The sequence below is a fragment of the Vulpes vulpes genome, chromosome 1 (genome assembly GCF_048418805.1).
Source record: "Vulpes vulpes isolate BD-2025 chromosome 1, VulVul3, whole genome shotgun sequence".
Classification (NCBI taxonomy): Eukaryota; Metazoa; Chordata; class Mammalia; order Carnivora; family Canidae; genus Vulpes; species Vulpes vulpes.
This window is the reverse complement of record NC_132780.1, coordinates 126,481,937-126,507,028: the sequence shown is the minus strand read 5'-3', so window position 1 is coordinate 126,507,028 and position 25,092 is coordinate 126,481,937. Positions and strand designations below refer to the sequence as shown.

General features: G+C 56.7%; 1 protein-coding gene across 1 annotated transcript; it reads left to right on the top strand.

Annotated features, from left to right (window-relative positions):
* Positions 1–37: 37 nt before the first annotated feature.
* On the top strand, positions 38–23,206 carry MUC4 (mucin 4, cell surface associated). The gene is made up of 24 exons (XM_072724268.1): positions 38–1,269; positions 1,587–1,733; positions 2,673–2,806; positions 3,636–3,800; positions 4,053–4,208; positions 5,204–5,334; positions 6,548–6,636; positions 8,573–8,752; positions 8,952–9,077; positions 9,991–10,110; positions 10,345–10,559; positions 11,132–11,213; positions 11,543–11,710; positions 12,047–12,148; positions 12,541–12,774; positions 13,838–13,975; positions 15,574–15,755; positions 17,123–17,282; positions 17,724–17,903; positions 18,098–18,171; positions 19,287–19,351; positions 19,435–19,673; positions 21,578–21,740; positions 22,602–23,206. Exons 1-24 carry the CDS (start codon positions 96–98, stop codon positions 22,807–22,809), a joined length of 4,632 nt encoding a protein of 1,543 aa, XP_072580369.1. The 5' UTR covers positions 38–95; the 3' UTR covers positions 22,810–23,206.
* The last annotated feature ends 1,886 nt before the right edge of the window (positions 23,207–25,092 follow it).

Genomic DNA, 25,092 nt, shown 5'->3' with positions numbered 1-25,092 from the left:
CTACAGATGGCAGGACCCAGGACACGGCCTTGTCTCACACACCAAGCACTTTATCGCCTTCCAGTGTCAGCCACACACCTTCCACAGTGTCAGAAATGGCCACACCATCAGCCTCCCCTGGTGACACTTCAATATCTTTGAGTGGAAGGAGCACATCAGCAACGACATCACAGGTCTCGACAACACCACCGATTGCAACAGACACCTCGGCAGGAACCACAAGGCACATGTCACTACCGGTAACAGGAAGTGTTACCCACATCAGCTCAACAGGCCTAATGACAAGTGGACCAGGGGGACACTCAACAGCACACTCTTCCCTGACTTCTACTCCAGAGACAGCAGAGTCATCTCAGGGTCACTCCACCCAGACCATGGAGACCAGCACAGAGTCTGGAGCCAGCAGTGTGTCAGCTGCGATCACATCCACTCCCTCATCCTCCCAAAGTCAACACACAACTACAGATGGCACGACCCAGGACATGAACACGGCCTTGTCTGGCACACCAAGCACTTCGTCCCCTTCCAGTGTCAGCCACACACCTCCCACACTATCAGAAATACCCACACCATCAGCCTCCCCTGGTGACACCTCATCATCTTCCAGTGGGAGCAACACATCAGCAACGACATTACAGGTCCCGATGACACCAATTGCAACAGACACCCCAGCAGGAACCACGGGACACACATCACCACCTGAAACGGGAAGTGTTACTCCAGTCACCTCAACAGACTCAATGACAAGTGGACCAGGGGGACACTCAACAGCACACTCTTCCCTGACTTCTACTCCAGAGAAAACAGCATCATCTCAGGGTCACTGGACCCAGACCATGGAGACCAGCACAGAGTCTGCAATCAGCAGTTTGTCAGCTGTGATCACATCCTCTCCCTCATCCTCCCAAAGTGAAGACACACCTACAGATGGCACGACCCAGGACATGAACACAGCCATGTCTGGCACACCAAGCCCTTCGTCCCCTTCCAGTGTCAGCCACACACCTTCCACAGTGGCAGAAAGGGCGACGCCATCAGCTTCCCCTGGTGACACCTCATCATCTTCCAGTGGAAGCAACACATCAGCAACGACATCACAGGTCCCTACAGAGTCAGTAGTAGGAAACAGCAGTGCTGGCAACCCAGGGCTCAAGCCACCAGGTGTCACGGGAAGTGTTACCCCAGTCAGCTCAACAGGCTCAATGACAACTGTAGCAGAGCGACACTCCACAGCCTTCTCCAGCCGCACTCTGAGCGCTCAGACGTCAGGTAGGCCGGGAGTCCGGTATATTTGTCTCTCACTGAGGCCTCATTGGTTCAGTTCGACCTAGAGGAGGGCTTGAGGGATGATGGTGCGTGCGCCCAGTTTGGGGGCAGTTCCACTAGAAGACGAATTGAGTGCAAGTGTGGAGAGTGACAGGCGGACCGTCCACTCTACCCCAGAGGACTGTTTCTTATTGTCGGGAGCAGTTTGGGTTTGAGCAGAAGGTGGACGAGAGAGTTTCTTCCATGTCCTGAAATCTGTGACACTGTTTGCTACTTTCTGATAGTAAGACCCACTCCAACCTTCTCTCCCATACACCCAGGGACGATGGGAACCTCCCTGGCGATAGGCAGTCAGAGTAGCACGACATCACTATCGTCAACAACCTCCCAGACGCTCACTACTCTCCCTCCGGCAGCGTCCACGGCACACTCAACGGCTGCCCCAGTCCCCATCAAGCCAGAGAAAGGTAAATGTCCCTGGAGAGGTGGGGCCCCTCCACTCTGGGATATAGAGATCTGAGCTAGATGTGGATGCTGTAGCTCGATTAGATCTACCAGTGAGGGCTTTTTGGGGGAGCAGGGGGAGCTGGTTCTGTGGGTATGTGTGCTGCCTCCTCTGGGCCGTCGGTAGTCCAGCTGCTCCCCTATCCCCTTGAGAGGGGAGATGGAACTGAAGACTCGTCTCAGCCCCCCTGCTCCTAGACTCTCTCGGGTCATCAACTCCCACAGTGGGCTATGGGACAGCATCAGAGTTGGGTGCGGAGGGCTGGCCCTGTACATGGCACCAGGCTGGGAGGTGGAGAGAAGTGACCACGGTGCTGTTTAGTAAGAGACGGACCTGCTGCCTTGATAGGTGCGATTAGAGGAATAAATGCAGGGTGTTGGGCACAATGGAAGGTCCCAGGGGAGGTCGGGGTATGCTCAAGGCGAAGAGGCGGCTTCCTGGAAAGAATAAATAGGAGCTGGAGAAGGAGAAGCATCCCAAGGAGGCGAGAGGGCTTGAGGAACTGGAATAAAAGTGTAGACATGAAAAGGAGTCCCAGTAGTGCACGGGGAGGAGACCCCAAGACACCTGGGGGTGTGGAAACCAGGTGAAGAATGAGGCCGTCATGTATGGAATCAGGTAGGACCCGGCCAGGTTTATAGTTGGACGGTGCCGTGGTGGGTGGGGTGTTGGGTGGGTTCCCAGGAGGCCGAGGGGGCCGTATGAGATGCGGTGGTATCCAGGCCAACAGGGAGGGCTGCCAAGAACAAAAGGGGGAGACCCGTTTGAGGAATATTTAAGACAAGCTTTCTCCAGCTAGAACCCAAGGACATCTAAGGGGTCCAAGGACAAATTCAGGGGGGGAGGGGTATCTGCCGTGTATCTGGACAAATACCGACTTTTCTTTGTCCTGCTGGCCCAGGCGTCTCCCTCTTCCCTTACGGGCCAAGTGTTGGAGACAGGGAGTTTGTCGAGAGGACCACGGACTTCACCTCACCACTCTTCAGGCCCCAGATTGGCTTCCCTCTTGGCTCCTCTCTCCGGGATTACCTCTATGTGAGTCCCCAGGTGTAGACCAAAGGGAGGACCTGTGACCTGTGCTCCCCAGACTCTACTTCTCTCTCTAGGGCTTGGCGATGGCCCTGTGACCATGACCATGGCCCAGAGGAAGGAAGTATGGGACAAGCAACTGGGAGCTAGGCAAGGCCCTCCTACCCTCAGGGACAAAAGTGTCTTTACCTTACTATAGAGGTCTCGGGGTCCAGTAAGCTCTCCACTACTTTCGGGGCCTTTTTATGAGGAGAAAGCTCTATTTGGGAAACGGCCTTTTAATGCACATTTTCTATGAATGTTCCCTGGTTCCTCAGGCCACGTAGCCACGTCTCCTGGAGGAGAGTTGGATTGGCAGCCATGGCCCCCGCAGCCCCCAGGGGCGGGGTGGCGGGCTGAGGCAGGACACCCTGAGGTAGGGCAACACCGCGATGGGACCCGGGGGAGCAATCCTCTTAGCCCCATCTGATGCTGCTGGGACTTCAGGACGGCTCCGTGGGGATCCACCCAGAGGGCTCCACTCCGCGCTGGGCCCGTCTATGGATGGGGTTGGCCGCTGAGGCAGGGCAACACCTACCTCGTTTGGAAGGACTTAAGACAGAGGAGCGTCCTGCAGGTGAAGAGTATCTGTGTGAGGACTAAGCAAGGGGGCCCCAGCAGGCGGGGATGAATGGGACGACCTGGCAGTGGTTGTTGACATCCCTAAAGTTCCACCCAGAGAGGTCCTTGGGGATCACAAGTCTGAAGAACCGGCCCGCGCCTGGGACGTTCTCTCCCTGCCTCCCCCGCTCCCTCCCTCCCTGGACACTAACCAGAAGAACTTCTGTGTTCCCAGTTTACAGATAATGGCCAGATCATTTTCCCGGAGTCAGAGTACCAGATTTTCTCCTACCCCAATCCTCCCCTTAGAGGCTTCACGGGCAGGGACCCTGTGGCCATGGTGGCTCCATTCTGGGACGATGCTGATTTTTCCAGTGGCCAGGGAACCACATTTTACCAGGTGAGCCTTTCAAAGTCCAGCATTCAGGATCTCCCAGCAGCCAGCAAGGAGACACAAAGGTGTGAGCGTGGGCTAGCGTGACTGCTGTCAGAGCCTGGGCTCCCTGTGGGCAGAGACTGATGTTTAAATATGGGGGGGGCGGAGGAAACAGAGCAGGGCTGTTACGTAGACTCGGGAATCCCCCATCACAACCGTGCGGTGACCTGCAGGTGGGACCCTCGTTTCCTTGTCTTCTCTGCCTTCCTTTCCTAGGAATATGACACGCTCTATCATGAACACAACCTGCTAGTCCAGCAGGTGGAGTCTTGGATTAATAAATTCACTGACAAGAGGAACTACAAAGCCAAGTGGACCCTAAAGGTCACCTGGGTCAATGCCCCTGCCTATCCTGCCGGGTGGACCTTCGGGGTGAGTGGACCAATGGACAACGTCCCGCGAACCATCCGGAAGTCATACGTCCTGGGACCCTAGGCAGGGGCCACTCTTCTAACACCCGCCCTGACTCAAGGACGGATTGCTGATGATAGCACCCCCTCACCCCCACCCTGTTTGCTGAGCACTCACCGATACTCACTGGTTTAAAACATAGGAAATGGAATTTTTGTAAGTCAGAAGTGGCTGCCAGTAACCAGCCATTTTTGAGATGGCTCAACCTGATATTATTATCCACGCTTTAGAGATGAGGAGGATGACGTTCGAGAGGTTAGACGATCTGCTCAAGGTCACCCAGCTAGTAAGTGACAAAGCCAGGCTTGGAATGGAGGCTTTCTGACTTCCAACTCCAGCTCTCAGCTGCAAAGCCAGCCAGTGGCCATGGTCACAGCACACAGTGTCCTCAGTCTTCCGCCCGGGGACTCAGCTCTTACAGCCCCTGTGTGTGGTCTAAAGTCACTTGTTTCCTCATTGGTTCAACAAGTTCATCGGTTTCCTACCTTGTACAAGCACAGTGCTTGGCATCTGCCTTCAGAGAGCCTCCAGTCCCACCTCTGTGGTCCATCCACGCTATGTAGGTTGAGGGGACATTTGAACAATGTCCTTACACATATCCCAGAGGAAGCTAAGTAGGCCTCTCTCGGCTCTCTGGGGTCGTGGCTAATCTTTCTGAGTCCTGAAGCTTTCTCACACAAACTCTCTTCTAACTGGATCCTAAACCAGAACCCTTTATCACCCCTTCCTGGACGGAAGTCACAAAAAAGGCAGGTCCACCATGGCAGATGCTTTGACAGCCCCGGGGTGGGGGGCAGGGGGGAGCTGCCCTGCACAATCCCAAGCTTGCTCTGAGTAGGCTAGGGAAAGAGGATGTGTGTATCGGGGCAGGGTTGTGGGGAGGGTGATGGGACATCGGGGAGGAGACCCCAGATCGCTCACAGGCATCCCTGTGTTTGTCTTCAACAAACCTCCAGACCAGCACCTACCAGGCCATCCTCTCCACAGACGGCAGCAGGTCCTACGCCCTGTTTCTTTATCAGAGCGGCGGCATGCAGTGGGATGTGACCCAGCGCCCAGGCAACCCGGTGCTCATGGGCTTCTCCAGGTAGGACAGGGATGATGGCCAGCGCTGAGCAATAATGGGAGGTGGTGGCAGGGTCAGGTTTTTGCGGCACACACACCCCCTCCCATCCCCCGGGACAGGGTATGAATCCTTCTTATTGATGTTTCTGACCCACACCTGCTCCAGGTCCCCCTCTTGCTGTTGCAAGTGAAAGATGCCATCCACCGGAAGTCTCACACCCCATTCTCTCTCACACCCCAGTGCTCACGCCTTATAATAGTTCCCGGAGCGTTGACTTCCCCGAGTTCTACTGTCCTTGGCTAACCTCTCTCGACCTCTCAAGTGCTGTGATAATAATAATAGCCGCCATTTATTACACTAGCTACTTAATACGCATTATTCCATTTAATCATCGCAACCACCCATGAAGGGGCTACTCTTTACTGCCCATTCTACAGATAAGGAAACGGAGGTAAAATGGATCTGGAATTGCCCCAAGTCCCAGAGCTGGAGGTGGCCAAGCAGGAACTTGCCCCCCCTGGTTGAGGCCAAGCTCTGCCTTCGTGACCCCTGGTGGGCTGAGCACCAGCCTGTGACCCGGGCACCCGGGGGGCTTGGGCGGGGTCCGGGGGGGGAAAGGCAGACGGAGCAGGCGAGGGGCTGCGGGGGCACCGCGGACTCGTGTGTGTGGGGGTGACTCAGTCTCTGACCACGGGTCTCAACACCGCTCCTGTGAGCAACCGGTCGTGAAGGGCCCGTCACGTACCCGCTGGCTTGTGTCCAGGGCTGACCCCGTCGTCCCACCGCCTTCGCTCGCTTTCCGATGCGCTTGGAAGGGCAAAGGGCTGGAATCTGCCGGCTCGCTGGGGCGCAGGGCCTGTCGCACGTCCGAGTAGGCCTTGGGCAGGTGTCCACCGTGTGGCCCGCCTGGCCCGTGTCACACAGGGGGTGGGGGGCCGCAGGCTCCCCTCCCAGAGAAGCGCCGGGGGGGCGCCCCTTGCAGCAGGTGTACAGGGACCCACGGATGTCACCGCACTCGGTCCCCACACTACGGCAAGGCGGGTCCAACTGTCCTCCCTTTCCCCCAACGTGGAAACTGAGGCGGGAAGAGGTGAAGCAGGTGGCTCAGGGCTCCCTGCTCCCAGGGCGGCCCGCCGACGGGTGCAGGCCGCCACCTGCCGCCGCTGGGGTGGCACAGGCACTGGGCCCCGACGGCGGGACCGCGGTGACAGCCTGGCTTCTCTCCGGCCCGCAGCGGAGACGGGCTCTACGGCCACAGCGCACTGTCCTCTGGGCCCACATGGAAGAGGTACCAGCCCGACCAGCTCCTGAACACCCACACAGGTAACAGCGCCCTGCACACCTGGCTGGACCCTAAATGCCCTCTGTCCTCCGCCACGCGGCGCGGGGGTCCTCCAGCGCAAGCTCCCAGCATCTCCTCCATCCCACGAGGGTCCCCGGACAGGGCGGCCCCCCTGTGATCAGGACCTGCCCCCCGCCCGGGACACCAGGACCTTCTGGGCCCTCGGGTGGGGCATCTCAGGTGGGGCGAGGTCTCCCCCGGGGACCAGCCAAACCCAGCTCTCAGGGAGGCTGGGTCCTGGAGGCGACAACAGGGCCGCAGCAGGAGGTGGGGCTATGCGTGGCAGTTAGGCCGCTACTCCAGGTGGCCGAGCTGAGCTGGAGGGAGTCCGGGTGAGGTCCCAGAGGGACCCCAGCAACAGGAGGTCCAGGAGCCTGCCTGACGTGCAGTCGTCGCCACGGAGCACCTGCTGCGTGCTGCACGCTGTGCTGAGAGCCAGGAGTAGGAAGGGGAGGAATGGGGGCGCCCCGGGGGGGCTCAGTGGCTGAGCGCCTGCCTTCGGCCCAGGGCGTGATCCCGGAGTCCCGGAATCGAGTCTCACGTTGGCTCCTGCAGGGACCCTGCTTCTCCCTCGGCCTGGGTCTCTGCCTCTCTGCCCTCCCCCTTTGTGTCTCTCATGAATAAATAAGTAAATTTAAAAAATCTTTAAAAAAAAAAAAAGACAAGAAAAACAAAAGGAGCAGACTGCCTACGTTTGCTCTCAAATAGCTGTTAGGAAGGCCGGAGCTTCAGTATCAGGAGGCCCCACGGACGTGACTCAATCCATTGTCCGGAGGCCCCAAGAGGAAAGAAATTACAGTTCCCCAAAATGTGCATAGAACGAAGGACGGTTTAGTGTTAGACATCAGCCACGCAGATGGTGAAACATAAACGTGCTGCTATTTGTTCTGCGACAAACACTTCTGGGAAACAGCAGCTAAGTCAAATCATGGGTGCCATCTCGTGGAGACAGCTGCCCGGTCAGATTCAGGGCCCTTCCATCGAGATGCAGCTGCTTGCGGCCTCGGGGGCACAATATGACAGTGTGTGTGTGTGCGTGTGTGTTGGGAGAGAATATCTGATTCGTTGCCCAGGATGTCAGGCCATTGTGGAGAAGACACGTGAACAGATAACCCGTAAACAATAATTAATTGTTTTCAAAACCTTAACAAATTGTAGTTATCTGGATAATTTCTTCTTTAGTGCGGGAACAGGGTCAAACCCCAACACGTTATGTCCCGTTGTGTCTTATTGGACCCGAGAGCCCCCTACTTGCTCCTGGCGGTTGGGGTGCGCACTATGCAACTTACAGTTAAAGGTCAATTTAAATTCGACCCCCCGCCAGGGTTTCCGCCCCCACCTACTTCTCCCTTCCGAGGAGGCATCCGGGCTCAGAGGAAGCTTCCTAGGCCTCATGGTACTGGAGCAAGGCCCTGCTTCACATGTCAGCTTCTCTGTGGCTCCCCAGCTGGCTTCCGGGCATCGGCCTCTGTCCTGGCTACTTTGGCCACTGATACGTCTGTGTTGGGGGTCAGGGATGGAAGCCAAGTGTCTGAGCTGGTGGCTGCCACTTAGTGAGGTAGAGGATGCATGAGGAAGAATTGGTTCGGGGAGACTGGAAGGTACTGGAACTCAGACTGGCATATGGGAGGGTGGAGGACTGGTGCACTGAAGACAGGGGCTGGGGGCTGGCTCCGCGGGGGTGAGGCCTCCCTGCTCGGCAACTGTCCCAGAGTTTCGCCCTAAGATCCAAGCTTCAGGGGCTTCTGGAAGTTACATAAAGGGGCCAGACTGAAATGGGTCCCATCGCTGGACTGGCTGTCCCGAGAGGCAGAGGCGGTAGCAGAAGGTGCATTTGTGAGTTGGTCTCGGTTGCTAATGCAGAGCGTGCGGCCCTGTGGCCCTGGAGCAGCATCCCTCCCTCCTCTGTTCTGCTAGGCCTCCGGGGCCTGCAGCTCTACAGCCTGCACCAGGAAGAAAGGCCCAACTACCGTCTCAGGTGCCTGCAGTGGTTGAAGACACAGCCTCAGTGGCCCACGTGGGGCTGGAACCAGGTCTCCTGCCCTTGCTCCTGGCAGCAGGGACTGTGGGACTTGCGGTTCCAGCCTAGCAGCATAGGTGAGAGCTCCTCTCTGCCTCTTGGGGCATGCCCACCGCCCCCATAAGCCCACCCACCAACCCTCCGGTTACGGTCACGGTCACGCCTGACCTGTCCCTTCCAGGGCACCCTCGGCCCCTCCCCCAGGGTCCCCCCCAGCCTCCCGTCCCTCCCCCGCTCCCAGGCCTCTGGGCCTGAGCGTGTCTGTACCCGTTGCAGGCTGGTGGGGCCTCGGCAGCAGGCAGCTGTGCAGCTTCTCCTCCTGGCGCGGGGGCGTGTGCTGCAGCTACGGGCCCTGGGGCGAGCTTCTCCAAGGCTGGAGAGTGCACGATCCTTGGCAGTTTGGTACGTGCATGTCCACGGACATCTCACCCCCCACCTTCTCTGGAGTCTCTCCCCTTCTCTGTCAGAGACCAGGCTTGGCCTCGGAGCCAAGCAGTGGGATCCGAAGAAAGAAGCCTTTCGCCCCCCTTCCCTCCCAGCCCCTTACCCTCTCTGGCCACTGATTTCCTCGTGTTGTAACACTGGGAAGCTTCCAGCAGCCCTTCCAGCTGCCATCCTAGGGACTTACGAGTGAGTGCCTCTTGCCCCATCTTCACTTGGCCGCAGGGCCCCAGACAAGAGTGGGGCCATGTTCTGGGGAAGGAGGGGGCCCCAGTCTGACCCTGTGCCTCAGGACCCAGATTAGCTGGCTGTCTCGGGGGAGACATGGAGTCATCTCCCGCAGAGACCCTCCAGAAGAGCCAGAGAGCACGGGGCTGGGGGCCAGGGCTCAATCTCACAACACTGAGATCATGATCTCAGCTGATATCCAGAGTCAGATGCTTAACTGATTGAGCCATCAGGTGCCCCAAATGTCCTTTATCAATAGCAGCAGCATCCTAAATATGAGACCCCTATACAGTTGTCTTAAATTAGGAGAGTGTGGGTCCTCCTTCCACCCCCTGCCACCGCTCTGCCCCTGGCCATCACAGCAGCCTCCAGGGTCCCCAGACCGGCGGTCACGCCCTCCCGCTCCTGCACGTTGGGGGCAGGGGGACCCAGCGCCACCCTTCAAGAAAGCAAGCCCCTTAGCCACAGCCACGAGCTCGGGCCCCTGGGGCTTTGCTGCCCCAGCAAGCGTGCAAGGGAGACGGTGACCGGTCCACGGCCCAAGGTCACCGAGCAGGGCAGGACCCGAGTCTGGCGCCGTTGCCCAAACCCCCAGCTGGGTGCTGCAGGTCCTGCGTCTCCCCGCAACGTGCGCTCTCCCCCACAGGCCAAGAACTGGAGCCCCAGAACTGGTGCTGCCGCTGGAGCGACCAGCCCGCGCTCTGCGCCCTGTACTGGCAGAGGCGGCCCCGCGTGGGCTGCACCGGGTACCGGCCCCCGAGGCCCGGTGAGCCTGGGCACGAGGGGCCGCTGTGGCGGGTGGCCGGGCCCAACCGAGGGGCCTTGTGGGTGGCACCGGTGGGGGGGCCGAGGCAACCGTAGGTGTGACTTGGGCGCGGGGGCCTTCGGGGATGTTCTCTACTCCATGAGCATCTCGCAGGCCTGAGTCGGCCTGGAGGCCGTGGGGGGCTCAGATCCGCACCCCGCCAGCCGCGCCATCTTGGCCTCTCCTTTCTTCCAGCCTGGATGTTTGGGGACCCCCACATCACCACCTTGGACGGTGCCAATTACACGTTCAATGGGCTGGGCGACTTCCAGCTGGTCCGGGCCTGGGACGGAAACTCCTCCTTCCTGCTGCTGGGTCGCACCGCCCAGACCGGCTCGGCCCGGGCCACCAACTTCATTGCCTTTGCAGCGAGCTATGAGGCCCGCAGCCTGAGCCTGAGCCCCGTCACGGTGCGTGAGGGGGGCTCCAAGGAGGGGAGGAGGCAGAGGGAGCAGAGGGAGGGGGCGCCGGGGTGGGGGGGGACACGTTGAGAGTCGACCCTATGAACGGTGCCGTTTGGGTCATGGCTCCATCAGCCGTGTGATCCTGAAGGAATACTGACCTTCCAGTGCCTCACCTTTCTTTTTTAAAGATTTTATTTATTTATTCATGAGACACAGAGAGAGGCAGAGACAGAGGCAGAGGGAGAAGCAGCCTCCATGCGGGAGCCCGATGCGGGACTCGATCCCACGACCCAGGGATCACGGCCTGGGCCCGAGGCAGAGGCTCACCCACTGAGCCCCCCGGGCGCCTCTGCCTCCCTTTTCTTGGAGTAAACTGAGGATGACAATATTACCTCCCGGGGCTGTTGTGAGCTTTAAATGGATCATCTGAGGAACATGCGCCCTCAGCCCGGCCCATGCCGCACGGTCAGGCCACCCGCCTCGGCCTGGGGCTCGGGTCCGAGCCCCCCGCGGCCTCCTTGCTCAGGCCCTGGGCCCACCCGAGGGTCAGGCTTAGGCCTCCCCCAATTCCCTCCCAGGTCCGATGGTTCCTCGAGCCCAATGACACAGTCCGCGTGCAGGTCAACAACCAGACTGTGCCGTTTGGGACTCAGCACGAAGGTAGGCTGGGGACAGCCGCCAGCTTCCCTGCCTCCTCGGTGGGCTGGGGGGCACCCACCCCGGGAGCGGCAGGCGGCAGCCTCGTCTCACCCCTTCTCTGGCCCAGCAGCTTCTTCACCCGGGCCCAGGCTTCGGGCCTCCCTCCCCCTCCCCATCCCCAGGAAGAAGGGGTGTCCTGTGGGCTTGGCTGGGGCCCCTGGGAAAGGCATCCCCAGGCCCCAGGCCCCCAAGCGGCCCTGGGAGCCTCGCCCCACCCCTGCCCCGTCCCCCCCAAGTCTTGGGCCGCAGGGTCCCGGCCCCGGGCTCCCCATCTGTCTGCCCACGTCCAGGCCGGGAGACATTCAACACCACCGGCGTCACGGTGACCCGCGCCGGCTCCGAGGTGTTGGCCGCCTTCGATGGGGCAGTGGCCGTCTGGGTGCGGGCCCTGTCCAACATCCTCCACGCCTCGTGCAGCCTCCCCGCGGAGTATCAGCAGCGCACCGAGGGCCTCCTGGGTGAGCAGTAGGGACGACCTGCCTGGGTGGCGGGGACCGACCCTCTCAGCTTCCCTGTGAGCCTTTGGCTTCCTAAAGCTCCGGTTCAGGGCAGCCCGGGTCGGGGAGGGGCGGGGGGGCTTGGAGCATGGGCTCTGGGAAGCCCTCCCTCCCGCACTCCTTCTTCCTCCACCCCTGCCTACACTTCCCCCTCTTCATCCCTGGGACAGAGGGTGGGCTAGGAGGTACGGTCCTCTCCTGCCCCGGAAGGACTGGGCCAAGGACAGATGCAACTGGAAGGGGTTTCCCTCGGGGGGAGCCACTGTCCCAGGATGGCCAACCTGTTCTGCGCCTCAGGAGTTTGGAATGGCAATCCAGGTGACGACTTCAGGATGCCCAACGGCTCCACCATTCCCAGCAGTAGCAGCGAGGACTCACTCTTTCACTACGGAATGACGTGTGAGTGGGGCTTTAGGATCCTGGGGCAGGTGCGGCTGGGCGGGATGGAAAGCATCGTGTCCTCAGGCCTGTGGGACCAGACCTCCATCCCTTGTGAGGGAGGAGTGGAAAGGCCAGGAGGAAGTGCTGAGGATTCTGGTGCGGTCCCAGATCTGTCCCCCCCACTCCCATCCCATCTGCGTTTCTCTACCTGGAAGAGAAGACAAGGGCAGGGGTGGCTCTCACTGACCAGAGTAGGCATTTCCGGCCTCAGAAGCCAGAAGTCACTCCACCCCTCCGCATCTCCCTCGCTCACCCCCAGGCACATAAAGTGAGGGGAAGGGGTGGACACAGCAGAGGTAGAGCTGGAGACCATCCCTGGTGCCACTGCCATTGCATCCTGTGTCTTACAGGGAAAACCAATGATACAGGACTCCTTGGCGAGAGAGGTGACCATCCACCTTCCAACTTCACCCCCGATTTCCTTACCAGCCTGCAGAAAAATAAAACCTTAAATGAAACGCTGTTCTCCAAGTGTCATAAAGATGTGCGGTGCATCTATGACAGCCTGGCCACAGGAAACACAGACACGGGCCTGAACACCAGGATGCTCTTCGCAAGTCAGCGGCGGATAAACGCCACCCTCAGTAAGTGGCGTGAGGCGCCGGGAGACCTTTGCAGAGTTAGGTGGCAGATTAGGAGCCTCCCTCCCCGCCCCACCCTTTTCATGATATTCCTTTAAAAATTTAACAGGTTCTTTTGCTCAGGTTGTTCCTCCCATGACTCCCAGGCTCGCTCTGTGATGACATGCAAAGCCCTTTCCAACCTGACCCCAGAAGCTCTCCAACTCTCCCTCTCCTTCTCCCTGCCCTGCTCCTTCCACTCCAGCCCTCCTGGCTTCTCTGTGTTCATCAACCACAGCGGGCTCGCTCCTCACTCCAGGCTCCATCCATGGCCTTCTCTGCCCTGACACCCTTCCTCCAGGCAGCCCCAGGCTCACCCTCACCTCCTCCAAGGCTGCGTGCAAGCAGAGTCGCCTCCTCTGCGATGCCTTTCTTGGCTAGCCTGCCCAAATGTCACATTTACCCATACTTCCTATTTGCCGTCCCTGCTTTGTTTTTTGCTCCTCAGCATTTACAGCTATCTAGCATATTTCCTAGTTTCCATAGGTATCCTTCTCAGTATTTGCTTACTGCTGTGTCCTCACTACCTAGGGCCCTACCAGCCATACGGTAGGCGCTCAGTGCATGTGTTCAGCGACTGACCGAATGACTGAACAGTGAACTGGAAATTGCATGTCCACCGTGTTCCTCTATTTCCTGGCAAATGCAATGCCCATCTGGAGATCACCCTCGTGGCTCCTAGCCTTCTTCCAAGGGCAAAACTCTGTGATGGTCTGAATAACCCTGGTTCCTGATTCACTTTGTACCACGCCCAGCAGAGCGCTCTGATCAGGAGAGAGCCTGACCTGAACCCTGTCTGGGGAGGGAAGATAAAGCGAAGATAAGGATTTGGCCAGGTGGGCAATTCAACCCCCACCTGCTCTACAGAGATCTGAAAGCAGGTACATGGAGTAATTCCTGCTTCCAGAGGTGGGTCCTAGCCCTGAGAACACCTCCCACAAACCAGAGGACTAGACAGAGAGAGACGAGGCCCATGAGGCAAGAGAGCGTCCTGCCCCCAAACCCGAATCTCCTGTTTGTGTTTCAGATGAGTACCCGCCGTCGATCGAGGGTCCGCACGAGGTGCAAGCCTACCTGGGGCAGACCACGCTGGTTCAGTACACCAGCCACCCTGAGCACGTCACATTCACTCTGAGGAACAGCAATAGTGACTTCAAGCTCTTCGGTAAGAGCCCTTGGGTGCGGGTGGAAGGGATGAGCTCAGAGTCAAGCTTTTTAAGGTAATTTTGCATTATCACGCCCTGGGCAATTTCATGTCACTTTTCCGCCGGAATATCTAGGACCAGCATTTCCGAGGATGATCCCTATGATTCAGATAGGTGCCCCCAGTGAACAGCAGCGATGGCCTTCTGGAAGTCTGGCCAGCGAGCAAAGCTGTCTCGGGCCCGCACAAGTGATTCAAAGGTCATTCCACCAAACCCAGTAACGTACGATCATCTTTAACCAGCTTGATGCGGTCACCGAATTACTAGAATAGAGTATAACAATTTAACAAATACTGCTCTAAAGCATTTTCAAATCTATTAAAAGAAGGCTATCACGTGGAACAGGATTTAAAGGTATAAATAAATAGCTTCATTCGGCGTGGTTCTCATTATTTTTATGTCGGTCAACCACGATTGCCCAACTCTGTCTCTCCCTGTTGCTCTTCTGTGCTGGGACCAAGCAAAGCCTCATCTCTGCCTGTCAGTACTGGTGTGGAGACCCCTCGGCCTAAAACCGTGACCTGGGTGGAAAAGTCAAAGCCCACAGGATGCAACTTCCCTTCTTTTTTTTTTTTTTTCTTAAATTTTATTTTATTTACTTATTCATGAGAGAGAGAGAGAGAGGCAGAGACACAGGCAGAGGGAGAAGCAGGCTCCATGCAGGGAGCCCGATGTGGGACTCATCCCGGAACCCCGGGGTCATGCCCTGAGCCGAAGGCAGATGCTCAATCGCTGAGCCCCCGGGCGTCCCCAACTTCCCTTCAGTTGCCAGCACCACTTATGCTAAAGACTATTGTTTGCTAAACTAAAGCCATTAGGGACCTTATTTTGAGCTCAGAGCACCTCTCTCTGGCCCATTTTCTTTCTTTCTCTTTGTCTGCGCCCTTTGGCGCCAGGTGGCAGCTCCCAGGTGCCAGCCAATCAGGAGCTTTTCTCCCTCCCTGGGCTCCTCTCCTGAAGAGTGCTAGTCTGGGAGCTGCTCTTGTCTGTCCCCTACTATCAACAACTCTCAACCTGCTGTTTTAAGGAGACTTTCCGTAAGAGACAAACCATAAGACACCTTTGGATCAGAAGAGTGCTTGCTGATACGTAGCAGCGTTTCACTGTAGTCTGGTGTCTGAAGGTCAAAGGTGTAAGAAGCGGGTGGAGGGTGGGCAAGAAATCAGGGCCAGGGATGGGGCTGCTGTGAAGGGGAAGCCAGTTTTGCCTACAGGGTAGCCTGGGGAAGCGTCAGGGGGATCCTAGCCTTGGGGCCTTATTCTCTGTCCCTCCTGGATGTCCGGTCCCGGTGCAGGCCTGGGCAGGGTTGCACCTCTTCAGGGGGCAACTGCCTTCCCCTCTCTGGAGTCCCACCTGCAATCACTCAGTGGGGCTCATGCTACCTCCAGCGTGGGGTGCGGCCAAGATCATTCCAGGAAGCCAGCCGAGCTCGAGGAAATGCCTGATGACTTTGAGGGGTGGCCTGAGAGAGGCGGAGAAAGGCCCACATCAGCTCTCAGGACAAGTCAGCAAGCAGCCGAGGCCCCCAGCCCTAACGGTCTTGTCTTCCCTGGGGCAGAGAACGGGACACTGCTGTGGACACCAAAGTCCTTGGAACCATTCACCCTGGAGATTCTAGCAAGAAACGTCGAAGTCAACTTGTCATCTGTGTTCCAGCCAAGGACAGTGGTCTGCGCTTGCAGGGACAGGAGCCAGTGTCTATACAATCAGACGGGCTGGGTGGGCAATTCCTCCCTGGAGGTGAGTGTCAGGAGGAGGGTAGGGGAGAAGGCAGTGGGAACGGACGCGATGTCTCGGTGGGAATTGTGTGTGTTGGGAACCGAGGCAGGGGAGGACAGTCGACCTCAACCTCAGGCCACAAACTTACGTGTGTAAGAAACAGAAGTGTCTTCACGGCTTATCGCTCAACCGAATTTTAATCCCCGAGCTCCCACTCTGCCAGGCTGGTGGGAAACATCCACCTCAGCCTCCTTTAAGGCTCCCCAGAGGGCCCCAGCTCCACAGTTCTGAGGATTTATTTAGTTATTTATCTGAGAGACAAAGAGAGAGGGAGAGAGGGTGCACGCGTGTCGAGGGGGTGCGCGCACAGGCAGGGGGAAGAACAGAAGGGGGGAAAGAATCTCAACAGGCTCCTCACTGAGCAGCAAGCCCAACGGGGGCTCCAGCTCACGACCCTGGGATCATGGCCTGAGCTGAAATCGAGAGTCTGGTGCTTAACCGGCTGAGCCACCCGGGCAGCGCCCCAGCCCTGCGGTTCCAGAGCATGGAGAGGTGGGGAGGGAGGCCTCCTGTCCTTGGGCACGTGCCTACACAGCTCACAGCCGTGCTCCCTCCCCTTCAGGCCCAGGGAGGTGCTCCGTGGCTTCTGTGCTCTGCTCAGACACGGGGCACCTTTGATGAGGCGCCCTAGGCTGCGTCTGCCTGCAAGCAGCACACGCCTGTTTCTCTCGGGCTCTCCTGGTTGTGGCGCTGGGAGGAGGGGTGCAGGTCCCCTATGATGTTGACGCCCCTACACCCCTTCGTTTTCCTCTTCTACTGTCTCCTCCGGGCAAAAAGAAGGATCTTTTCATTTTAGAGACTACCTTGGTGCGTGCCAGTTCTAACCACGATAGTTTGGCCTTAGTCTATCTGTCCTGCCCCATTTGCTTTTTTCAAACCTTTGTTTTGTCTTGTTTGGGCTGTAAAGCAGGAGCCATGAGGGGAGGGGGCGAGTTCGGGCGCGATACCCCCCCCCCCCCCCCCCCCCCGAACAGGCTTCCCGCCGGGAAGGGGTAGGGGTGGAGGAGCCCGGGGGCAGAGAGGGGACAAGACACAGATGAGGAAAAACAGAGATTGGCATCAATGTATAGTTTAGGTGTCCCCAGATGGCCGGGCCTGGCAGTAGGTGGACGCTAAGAAGGGTTTCGGGCAAGGAGATGTGCTGCGGCTGCGGCCCCAGGGCTGGCACCGGGCAGAGCAGTTGGGGAGAGAACAGGCCGGCGAGGCCCAGGGCGCTGGGCACGTGCTGCAGGATTGGGGCGGGGACCCGGGGTCTGTGGGTTCCCAGGCCGGGGGGCGCAGCACACGGCGGGTCTCCTGGCCGCGCAGTAACCAGCCGCCCACTCCAGGTGGCCCGCTGCAGGTGTGGCCCCAGCACCTTTGGCCACTACTGCGAGCGCTCCAGGGACCAGTGCGAGGCGCCGTGCTTCGCGGGTGTGGCCTGCGTCCCCGGGAGGGGCTGCGGGTCCTGCCCCCCGAGCCTGACGGGCGACGGGCGTCACTGTGCAGGTGAGCGGGGACCTGCCCTGGCAGGAGCATGGCCCGGGGACAGTTGACACCGGGAGGGCCTGGGGCCTGGGACCAACCTTTGTCTCCCTTCTCCGTGGGGGGGAGGGACGGAGGCGAGGATGCGAGGCGAGCTGGGAGGCTGAAGGCCGAGAGACTGGGCGGGCAGAGGGTGACCACGGTGACCACCTGAGGCCTTACAGGCCCGACTGAGCAAAGGCCGAGGGGACGGGGCGGGAGGAGGGAGGGGGCGAGACAAGCAGGCTGGGGCTCCCCCGCCGCGGCCTTGGGGTCCCTTCCTGCTGCAGCAGGTCTGCTAAATGCAGAGGAAGGGCTTCGGGCAGGGGACCAGGAGAAGGGAGGGGGAGAGTTCAGGGTTCGGGGACTGCTAGGCAGGCCGAGAGGGCTTGGGGGTCCCTGCCTCCCCATCTCCTCCCTCCGCAGCTCTGGCCCCCGGGCTGCACTGTGAGAACCAGTCCTGCCCCGCCAGTTACTGCTACAACCGGGGGCACTGCCACGTGTCCCCCGAGAGGGACTGCCAGCCGGCCTGCACCTGCCACCCCGCCTTCTCGGACAGCCGCTGCCTGGTGGCAGGGAACCCCTTCACTCCGGCTGCCCCTGCAGGTACCACCGGCCGCCTGGCCTGCGCCCCGGAGGGAGGGACTCCAGGGTGACCCTGTGGGCCACAGGCGGTAGGCGGGTCGCTGGGCCACGGGCACTGGGCTGCGGCCGCAGGGTCGCCAGAGGAAGGCGCCCCGACAGGCCCAGCCACCTCCCTGGGGCCGGGGGTGACCGTGACCTGCGTCTCCCGTTTCCAGGGCTTCCCGTGAGGCTCATCCAGCTCTGGCTCAGTGAAGAAGAAAATGCCTCCGTGGCCGATGTCAACGCCTCGGTTGGTGCTGCAGGCCAGCGGGGTGGGGAGGCGGCCTGGCAGGGGGCAAGCAGGGGCCAAGCCCTGCTCCCGGGCTCCGCATCTGCCACCCATCGAGACTCGACTGCCAGAGGAGGCCCAGAGCCTCCTGCCCCCGGGAAGGCGGGCGGAAGGATGGGGAAGGCAGGAAGCCCAGGACAGTGACCTCCCAGGGGACTGGAATAACTCGGGTGTAGGGAGGCCGAGTCACCCCAGCCTCCCTCCTGAGTGTCCCTAGAGACTTGCACTTGGGTGTCGTATGCTATTTCGACACCAGGAAGGTATTTCACCTCCAGGAAGCCCTCCTCGACTTCCCAGAGGGAACCAGCAGCTCCCTCGTCTTGGCCCCGTAGGCCCCTGTCCATCCCTCAACCACACGCCAAGTAGCACAGTAGCTGAAGCGCTGAGGCTCCAGAGTCATACATACCCGGGTTCCAATCCTCTAGAACATTCCCTAGAACAGGTGCAATAATTAGATAAACTATTTGATGTCTCATCTGTAAAGTAGAAATACCCATAATACCTCTGTCAACGGGTTGTGTCAAGGTTTAAATGATAATGTATGTAAAGCGCTTCCCATGGTGCCTAAAATACAAGTGTTCAAAAATTATAATGATAATAATTATTCCTACTGCTGGTACAACAGCATCTAGACCCTGTAAGGGGAAGTCCGTTGACGCCTGTCTACTTCACCGACTAGGGGTCTTTCCTGAATCAGCTTGACCCCCCAGCACCCGACCATCCCCTAGGTCTAGCAGGACATAATCAATGTTCAAAATCCATGTGGGGCTAGAATGAGTGCGTGAGTCAGGGGGTGGAGGCAAAGGTAGGGGCCACTCATTTCAGATTCCCCCCTTGTCATGGGAGGCAGGGAGGTGTGCAGAGTCCTTGACTCCCCAGCAAACGTTCGGTAAGCAAGGACCCACGAGGGCCACCAGGCTAGGCTGGGGCGTGGGGATGCAGACATGGTGAGAAGCAGTCTGCAAAATGTGTGCAAAACGGAGCCAGATGTGCACAAATAAGTACATGCAAGTGGGAGAGGTGTCCTCTTCGGATGGGGCCTCACTCCCACGTCCCCACCCCCATCCTTGCCCTAGGTGGCCTACAGACTGGGGAACCTGAATGTGCGGGCCTTTCTCCAGAACTCCCAAGTGCTACAGATGTAAGTGGGACTGTCCCCCTCGGCCCCCGCGTCTCCCCCCTCCACCTGCACCCTTACCACCTCACGGTGCCCCTCCCACGCAGCAATTCCAGTGCAGCGCCAGCCTCGGGAAGTTTACGTAGACACTGGAGAGTCTTCTCGAAGTTCCAGTACCTTCCTCAGGGTCCCGTCATCGACTTCCTGAACACCAAGCTGCTGGATGCAGTGGTGGAAGTGTTCTTACCCCAGGCCTCGTGGTGGAGGAAGAACAGAAGTGGGAGGCCCAGGACCGACGTGAACTTCCACTCCATCTCCAGGGAAGACGTGCACAGTGTGCTGGCTCGTGAGTCACTATCCTGGCCATAGTCACAGAGACAGCTGAGGGGGCTGGTAAACAGGGGGACTAGATTTTTTTTTTTATCATTTTTGAGAGAAATCGTTAAACATTTCACCCACCAGCTTTCTAGACTCACGAGCAGAGCACCAAACACTGCTTGGTGAGTCCCCAGGGATATGGTTTCACAGACCAATTACTCTAACTGCCACCTTCCTGACCATCACTGCCGACGGTTTTCTTTCTTTTGATGAAATCGGTAATGATTTTGTTAAAAAACCATTGCGCTTTATAAACATAAACAGGGACATCCCTTTTGCCTTTGCCCTCCAGCTGGAGGAAATTCATTTGAAGGCTGGAGACCTGACCTAGGGGCAGAGGTTTCCCCTCCTTGAAGGGTGACCCTGTACAGAAGCCATCCCCAGTCCAAGCGTTGACACCCCCATGTGGAAAAAGAGATGGGATTTCTGAGGTCCCCGTCAGCTGTGGTGATCCCTGATTACCCCGAAACAAGAATGGGATCAGTTGGTAAGCTTGCCAGGGGAGGAAAGGAGTAGACCACCCTATCCTAGGAGTGAGGCAGTGACCACACCAAACCCTGCGGAAGCCGCTGTGTCACCGAGGGTGGGATTGAATCCAGGCAGTGCCTCCTCCCTCCTGGGGGCAACAATGTGAAATCCTCTAAACTACTTTGTGTATGGTGGTAGGGCGTTAGGGGTGGCTTACGGGCACAACTCCCCTAGACCTGACTGTACCTTTTATTAAAGAAAGCCAACCAAGAAACCCCACAGTTTTTATTACACAAGTACAATATGTTTATTGTAGAAACTTGAAGAGACACAGATTAACAAAAGGAAGAGAGAAAAAGAATCACGTGTAATTCCAAGCCCCAAAGACAAGTCCATTTTGCACCTATCCTTCTGAATTTTCTTTTATGCATAGGAGTCTTCACACATAGCAATATTTTTTATAATAAGGGGATCAAGTAGTACCTAATGTTTGGTGACCTTATTACTTAAGCAATTGTGAACATATTACCTTGTATATTGTATATGTGTTCCCATTTGATTATTATTTTATCATACATTTTAATGTGGTGTGCTATATTTTATTTACAGATTTATTTGTTTTCGAGAGAGTAAGAGGAGGGAGGGGCGGAGGGAGAGGGAGAGAATCTCAAGCAGACTGCGCACTGAGCATGGAGCCTGATGACGGGCTCGATCTCAAGACCCTGAGATCGTGACCTGAGTCAAAATCAAGAGATGCTTAACCGACGGCACCACTCAGGTGCCCCCAGTGTGCTGTATTTTATGTATTTATTTATTTATTTATTTATTTATTTATTTATTTATTTAAGACAGAGAGAGAGAGGGAGAGGCAGAGACACAGGCAAAGGGAGAAGCAGGCTCCATGCAGGGAGCCCGACGTGGGACTCCATCCAGGGACCCCAGGATCACAACCTGGGCTTCTCCCTCTGCCTGTGTCTCTGCCTGCCTCTCTCTCTCTCTGTGTGTCTTTCATGAATAAATAAATAAAATATAAAAAATAAAATCAATAAAGATAAGGAAACTGAGGCTGAAGGAGTTAAGAAATTTCCCCAAAGCACACAACTAGTTAGTAGCAGAGCTTGAATTTCAACGTAGGTCTGGTTTACTTCAAAGCATATGCTCTTAACCAATGCATTTTCCACACCGTGTGCTTACTGGTTGCACAGTATCCTTGTTTAACAAAACCTCACCTATTAAACACTGTTGCTATTATAAACCGCACTGCTCTGGAGGTCCATGAACATACGGATTTGCATGCTTTTCCAAGGATTTCTCAGGATAAATGCCTGAAAACAGAATTCCCGATTGAAGAGGTATAGACCCGGTGCTATTGATTGCTTTCCATGTTCATCTGTGTCCTGACAGTGAACGTGAGCACGCTGAAGGCTTACTTCAAATGCAACAGCTACAAGGACTACCGCCTGGTCTACAGCCCCCAGAGCGGCTTCACCTGCGTGTCCCCGTGCAGTGAGGGCTATTGTAAGCACGGAGGCCAGTGTCAGCATCTGCCCCAAGGGCCCCGCTGCAGGTGAGTCGGGGAGAGGCCAGGACGAGCAGAGCCAGGGACTCCAGGCCGGGCAAAGATACCGCAAGGGGCCTAGAAATGCCACGGTACCTGGTGGTGTCTGGAAGTTAGGATGGTTCTTTGATGACTCAGAGAGCAGGGATCAGAGAAAAAGGGACCATGGAAAAGATGTGTGAGCGCTTGCTCTGTGTGAATAAAGATGCTGCATGACTTCTAACACTGACACTTAGCTTCTGGGTAGGTAGTATGACCCTTTTAAAGAGGAGGTAGGTAATGAATCTGCCCGGGTAGCCAGGAGGTTAAATAACGGGATGTGGGTTCCAAAGGCAAAGTCTTGTACCCAGTGTTGCTTCTGGGGCAGGCATTCTGCTGTCTCTGCGGGAAGGCACCCACCGCCTTGGGTCTAGGCCCAGCCCTGCCCCTCCTTAGGAGTACTGGCCGGGGGATGCCCTCTCAAGCTGGCATCTTCTGTCCCCTTGGTTCATCAGCAGTCTGAGGAGCTCCTGTGAGGGGGGTGCACTCAGTCTACAGGCTTGCCAAGGAGGAGGGCAGGGCCACCCCATCAGTGCCCTGTGGCCACCCTCGTGCCCCCTGCAGCCCCAGATCCACCCAGCTGTCTCCCCTCCAGGGTCCCAGGAGGGCTGGGAGGAGCCAGGGCCTCAGCTTGTACCCCCTTACCTGCAGCCAGCCCCGCCCCGCTAGCCAGGGGGAGCTTAGTCCAGGTGAAGTCACCCCTGCCAGCCTCCCCTACCCAGTAGGCACTCTTCGGTTCTGCCTCCTTCCCCAGAGGAGAGTCCCAGCATGTGGAGGGAAACCTCCTGGGGCCTCCCCACTGCTGACCTCATCCCTTCCCTCTGTCCACAGCTGTGTGCCTTTCTCCATCTACACGCCCTGGGGCGAGCGCTGTGAGCACCTGGGCATGAAGCTCGGTGCCTTCTTCGGAATCCTCTTTGGAGCCCTGTTCACCCTCCTGCTGCTGGGGGCTGTGGGGTTTGCGGTCCTATACTTCTGGCGCTTCTGGCGCTACTCCCCCGGGAACCACTACTCCCACCGCCTGGACTCAGAAAGCTGAGGCCTGGCCCCAAAGGGGCAGCTGTGGCCTAGGATACCTCAGGACCCACCCCAGCCTCACCCACACACTTGCAGGTGGTGCCGATCCTTTGAGGAGACTCAGAAAAAGGTGCTTAAAGGTGGCTCAGGATTCTTCAAGGGAATACATAATAATAAAGACAAGACCACACCTTCTCAGTCGATACAGAGACAGACAGGAAGGAGCCATAAAGACCCGGATGAATTCTCTCACAGATGTACCCACAAGGATACCGATCCACAAACACACACATCAGAGTTACTAATGGGCTGATGGCTCCAAGTTAAAAGGCAAATTCATCTGTATAAAAAAACCCTCCAGTTTCCTTCTAGTTGAAGTCTATTTAAGTAAAATCCTTCTGACTTTTTGTGTTTCCAAAGCTGTGAATTCCACTGGTGATTTTCCTCCTGTGGCTGACAGGCTAGGTACAGGGAGCGGAGGGGAGAGGTGGATTGGAACCAGCCACTGTCTGTTGGGAAGCTTGTTGCTCCAGCCCACCCGGATCCTTGCTTCAGCCTCCACGTCACCTTCTTCCCCTTCCCAGGGGGAAGAAATGCAAGCCAAAGCCTGGTCTTCTGAGGAGGACGGTAGAGACACCCCCATATGGATTAGTCCAGACTCACCCAGGCACCCTCTAAGTTCCGAGAGGGTAAATACACAGTGCCTTTACCTATCTGCTCTTGCTCCCACTGTGTTCCCTGGAGGAGGGCTTACACCTCCCTTTCCAAGAACCAATTTCAGAAGTGTGCCACCCACCCCCTCCTTAGACCTGGAGCACCCAATCCTAGTATACTCTCTCTGTCCTTTCCTGAGCCCCACTGGAGCCTTCTGAGTCTCTTCACCCCATGATCCCTTGGCCCCTCTCTGCCCGTTCCCAGCCACATGATCGGTTTCCACCTCATCTTCTCTCCTAGCAGAAAGAACTTCACACCTATCTGGTGTAACAAGTCCAACAAAAACTGGTCCACAGCTCCTAGGTCTAGAATACCTCAATTCCACCTCTATGGAGAAACTAAAGAGCTGCCTCTTGGTCCTAAATCCCAACTCCCTGAGGGGAGAATATGATTAGTCCAGCTTATGTCAATTGTCTATCACTGGTCCAAACAAGTGTGGCCATAGGGTAGGAAAGGAGGTCACATGACATGATCCTGGTGCTCAGGCTCACTCTTGTGGGTGAGCAAGTGGTGCTGGAGGAAGTTCAGGAGAAATATGCTCTCTGACCTGAGCAGACCCTAAACTATGCTTTTCTTAGCAGTAGGTGAAGCCCCTCCCATACATGCAACGTTGTGACTTTACCCTCAAACACCCCAAAGTGTAATCAAGACTCCATATAAAACCACATTTATTTAGGGCATCTGGCTGGCTCAGTCATTAGAGCATGAAACTCTTGGTCTTGGGGTCATGAGTTCGAGCCCCATGTTGGGGGTGGGGCCTACTTAAAATATACATGCACTCATTTATTTAATCCTAGCATTCATTTATCAAGAATTAAGTACATAGCCCAAATGGATTCACTGGTGAGTTCTACCAAACACTGCAGGAAGAGACTCTTTCGATTCTCTATAATCTCTTTCAGAAGATTGAAGCAGAGGGAATACCTCCTAACTCAGTGTATGAGGCCAGCGTTACCCTATACCAAAACCAGAAAAAAAACCAAAAACATAAAAAAACCCTACAGCAATATCTCTCATGAACATAAATGCAAAAATCTTCAACAAAACATTAGCAAATAAAATCCAACAGTGAATAAAAAGAATTACATGCCATGACCAAGTGGCATTTATTCCAGGTTGCAAGGCTGATTCAACAATCGAAAATCAATTAGTGCAATCTATCACATCAATAGAATAAAGAAGAAAAATCATATGATTATACCAATAGTTGCAGAAAAAAACATTAGACAAATTCAAACACTAAAACTCTTGGCCAGCTAAGAACAGAGGGAAACTTCTTCAGCCTGATTGAAAAACAACAACAACAACAAAACCTACAGTGGGGCACCTGGGTGGTTCAGTTGGTTAAACATCTGGCTTTGGCTCAGGTCATGATGCCAGGGTGCTGGGATCGAGACCCACCCTGGGCTCCCTGCTCAGCCAGGGGCCTGCTTCTCTCTCTCCCTCCGCCCCTCCCTCTGCTTGTGCTTGCTTGCTCTCTTTCTCTCTCAAATAAGTGAATAAAAAATCTTAAAAAAAAAAAAGGTATTCATTATTTGTATGAAATTCTCATTTAACTGGTTTTATATTTTGCCTGGCAACCTGGTCAGAG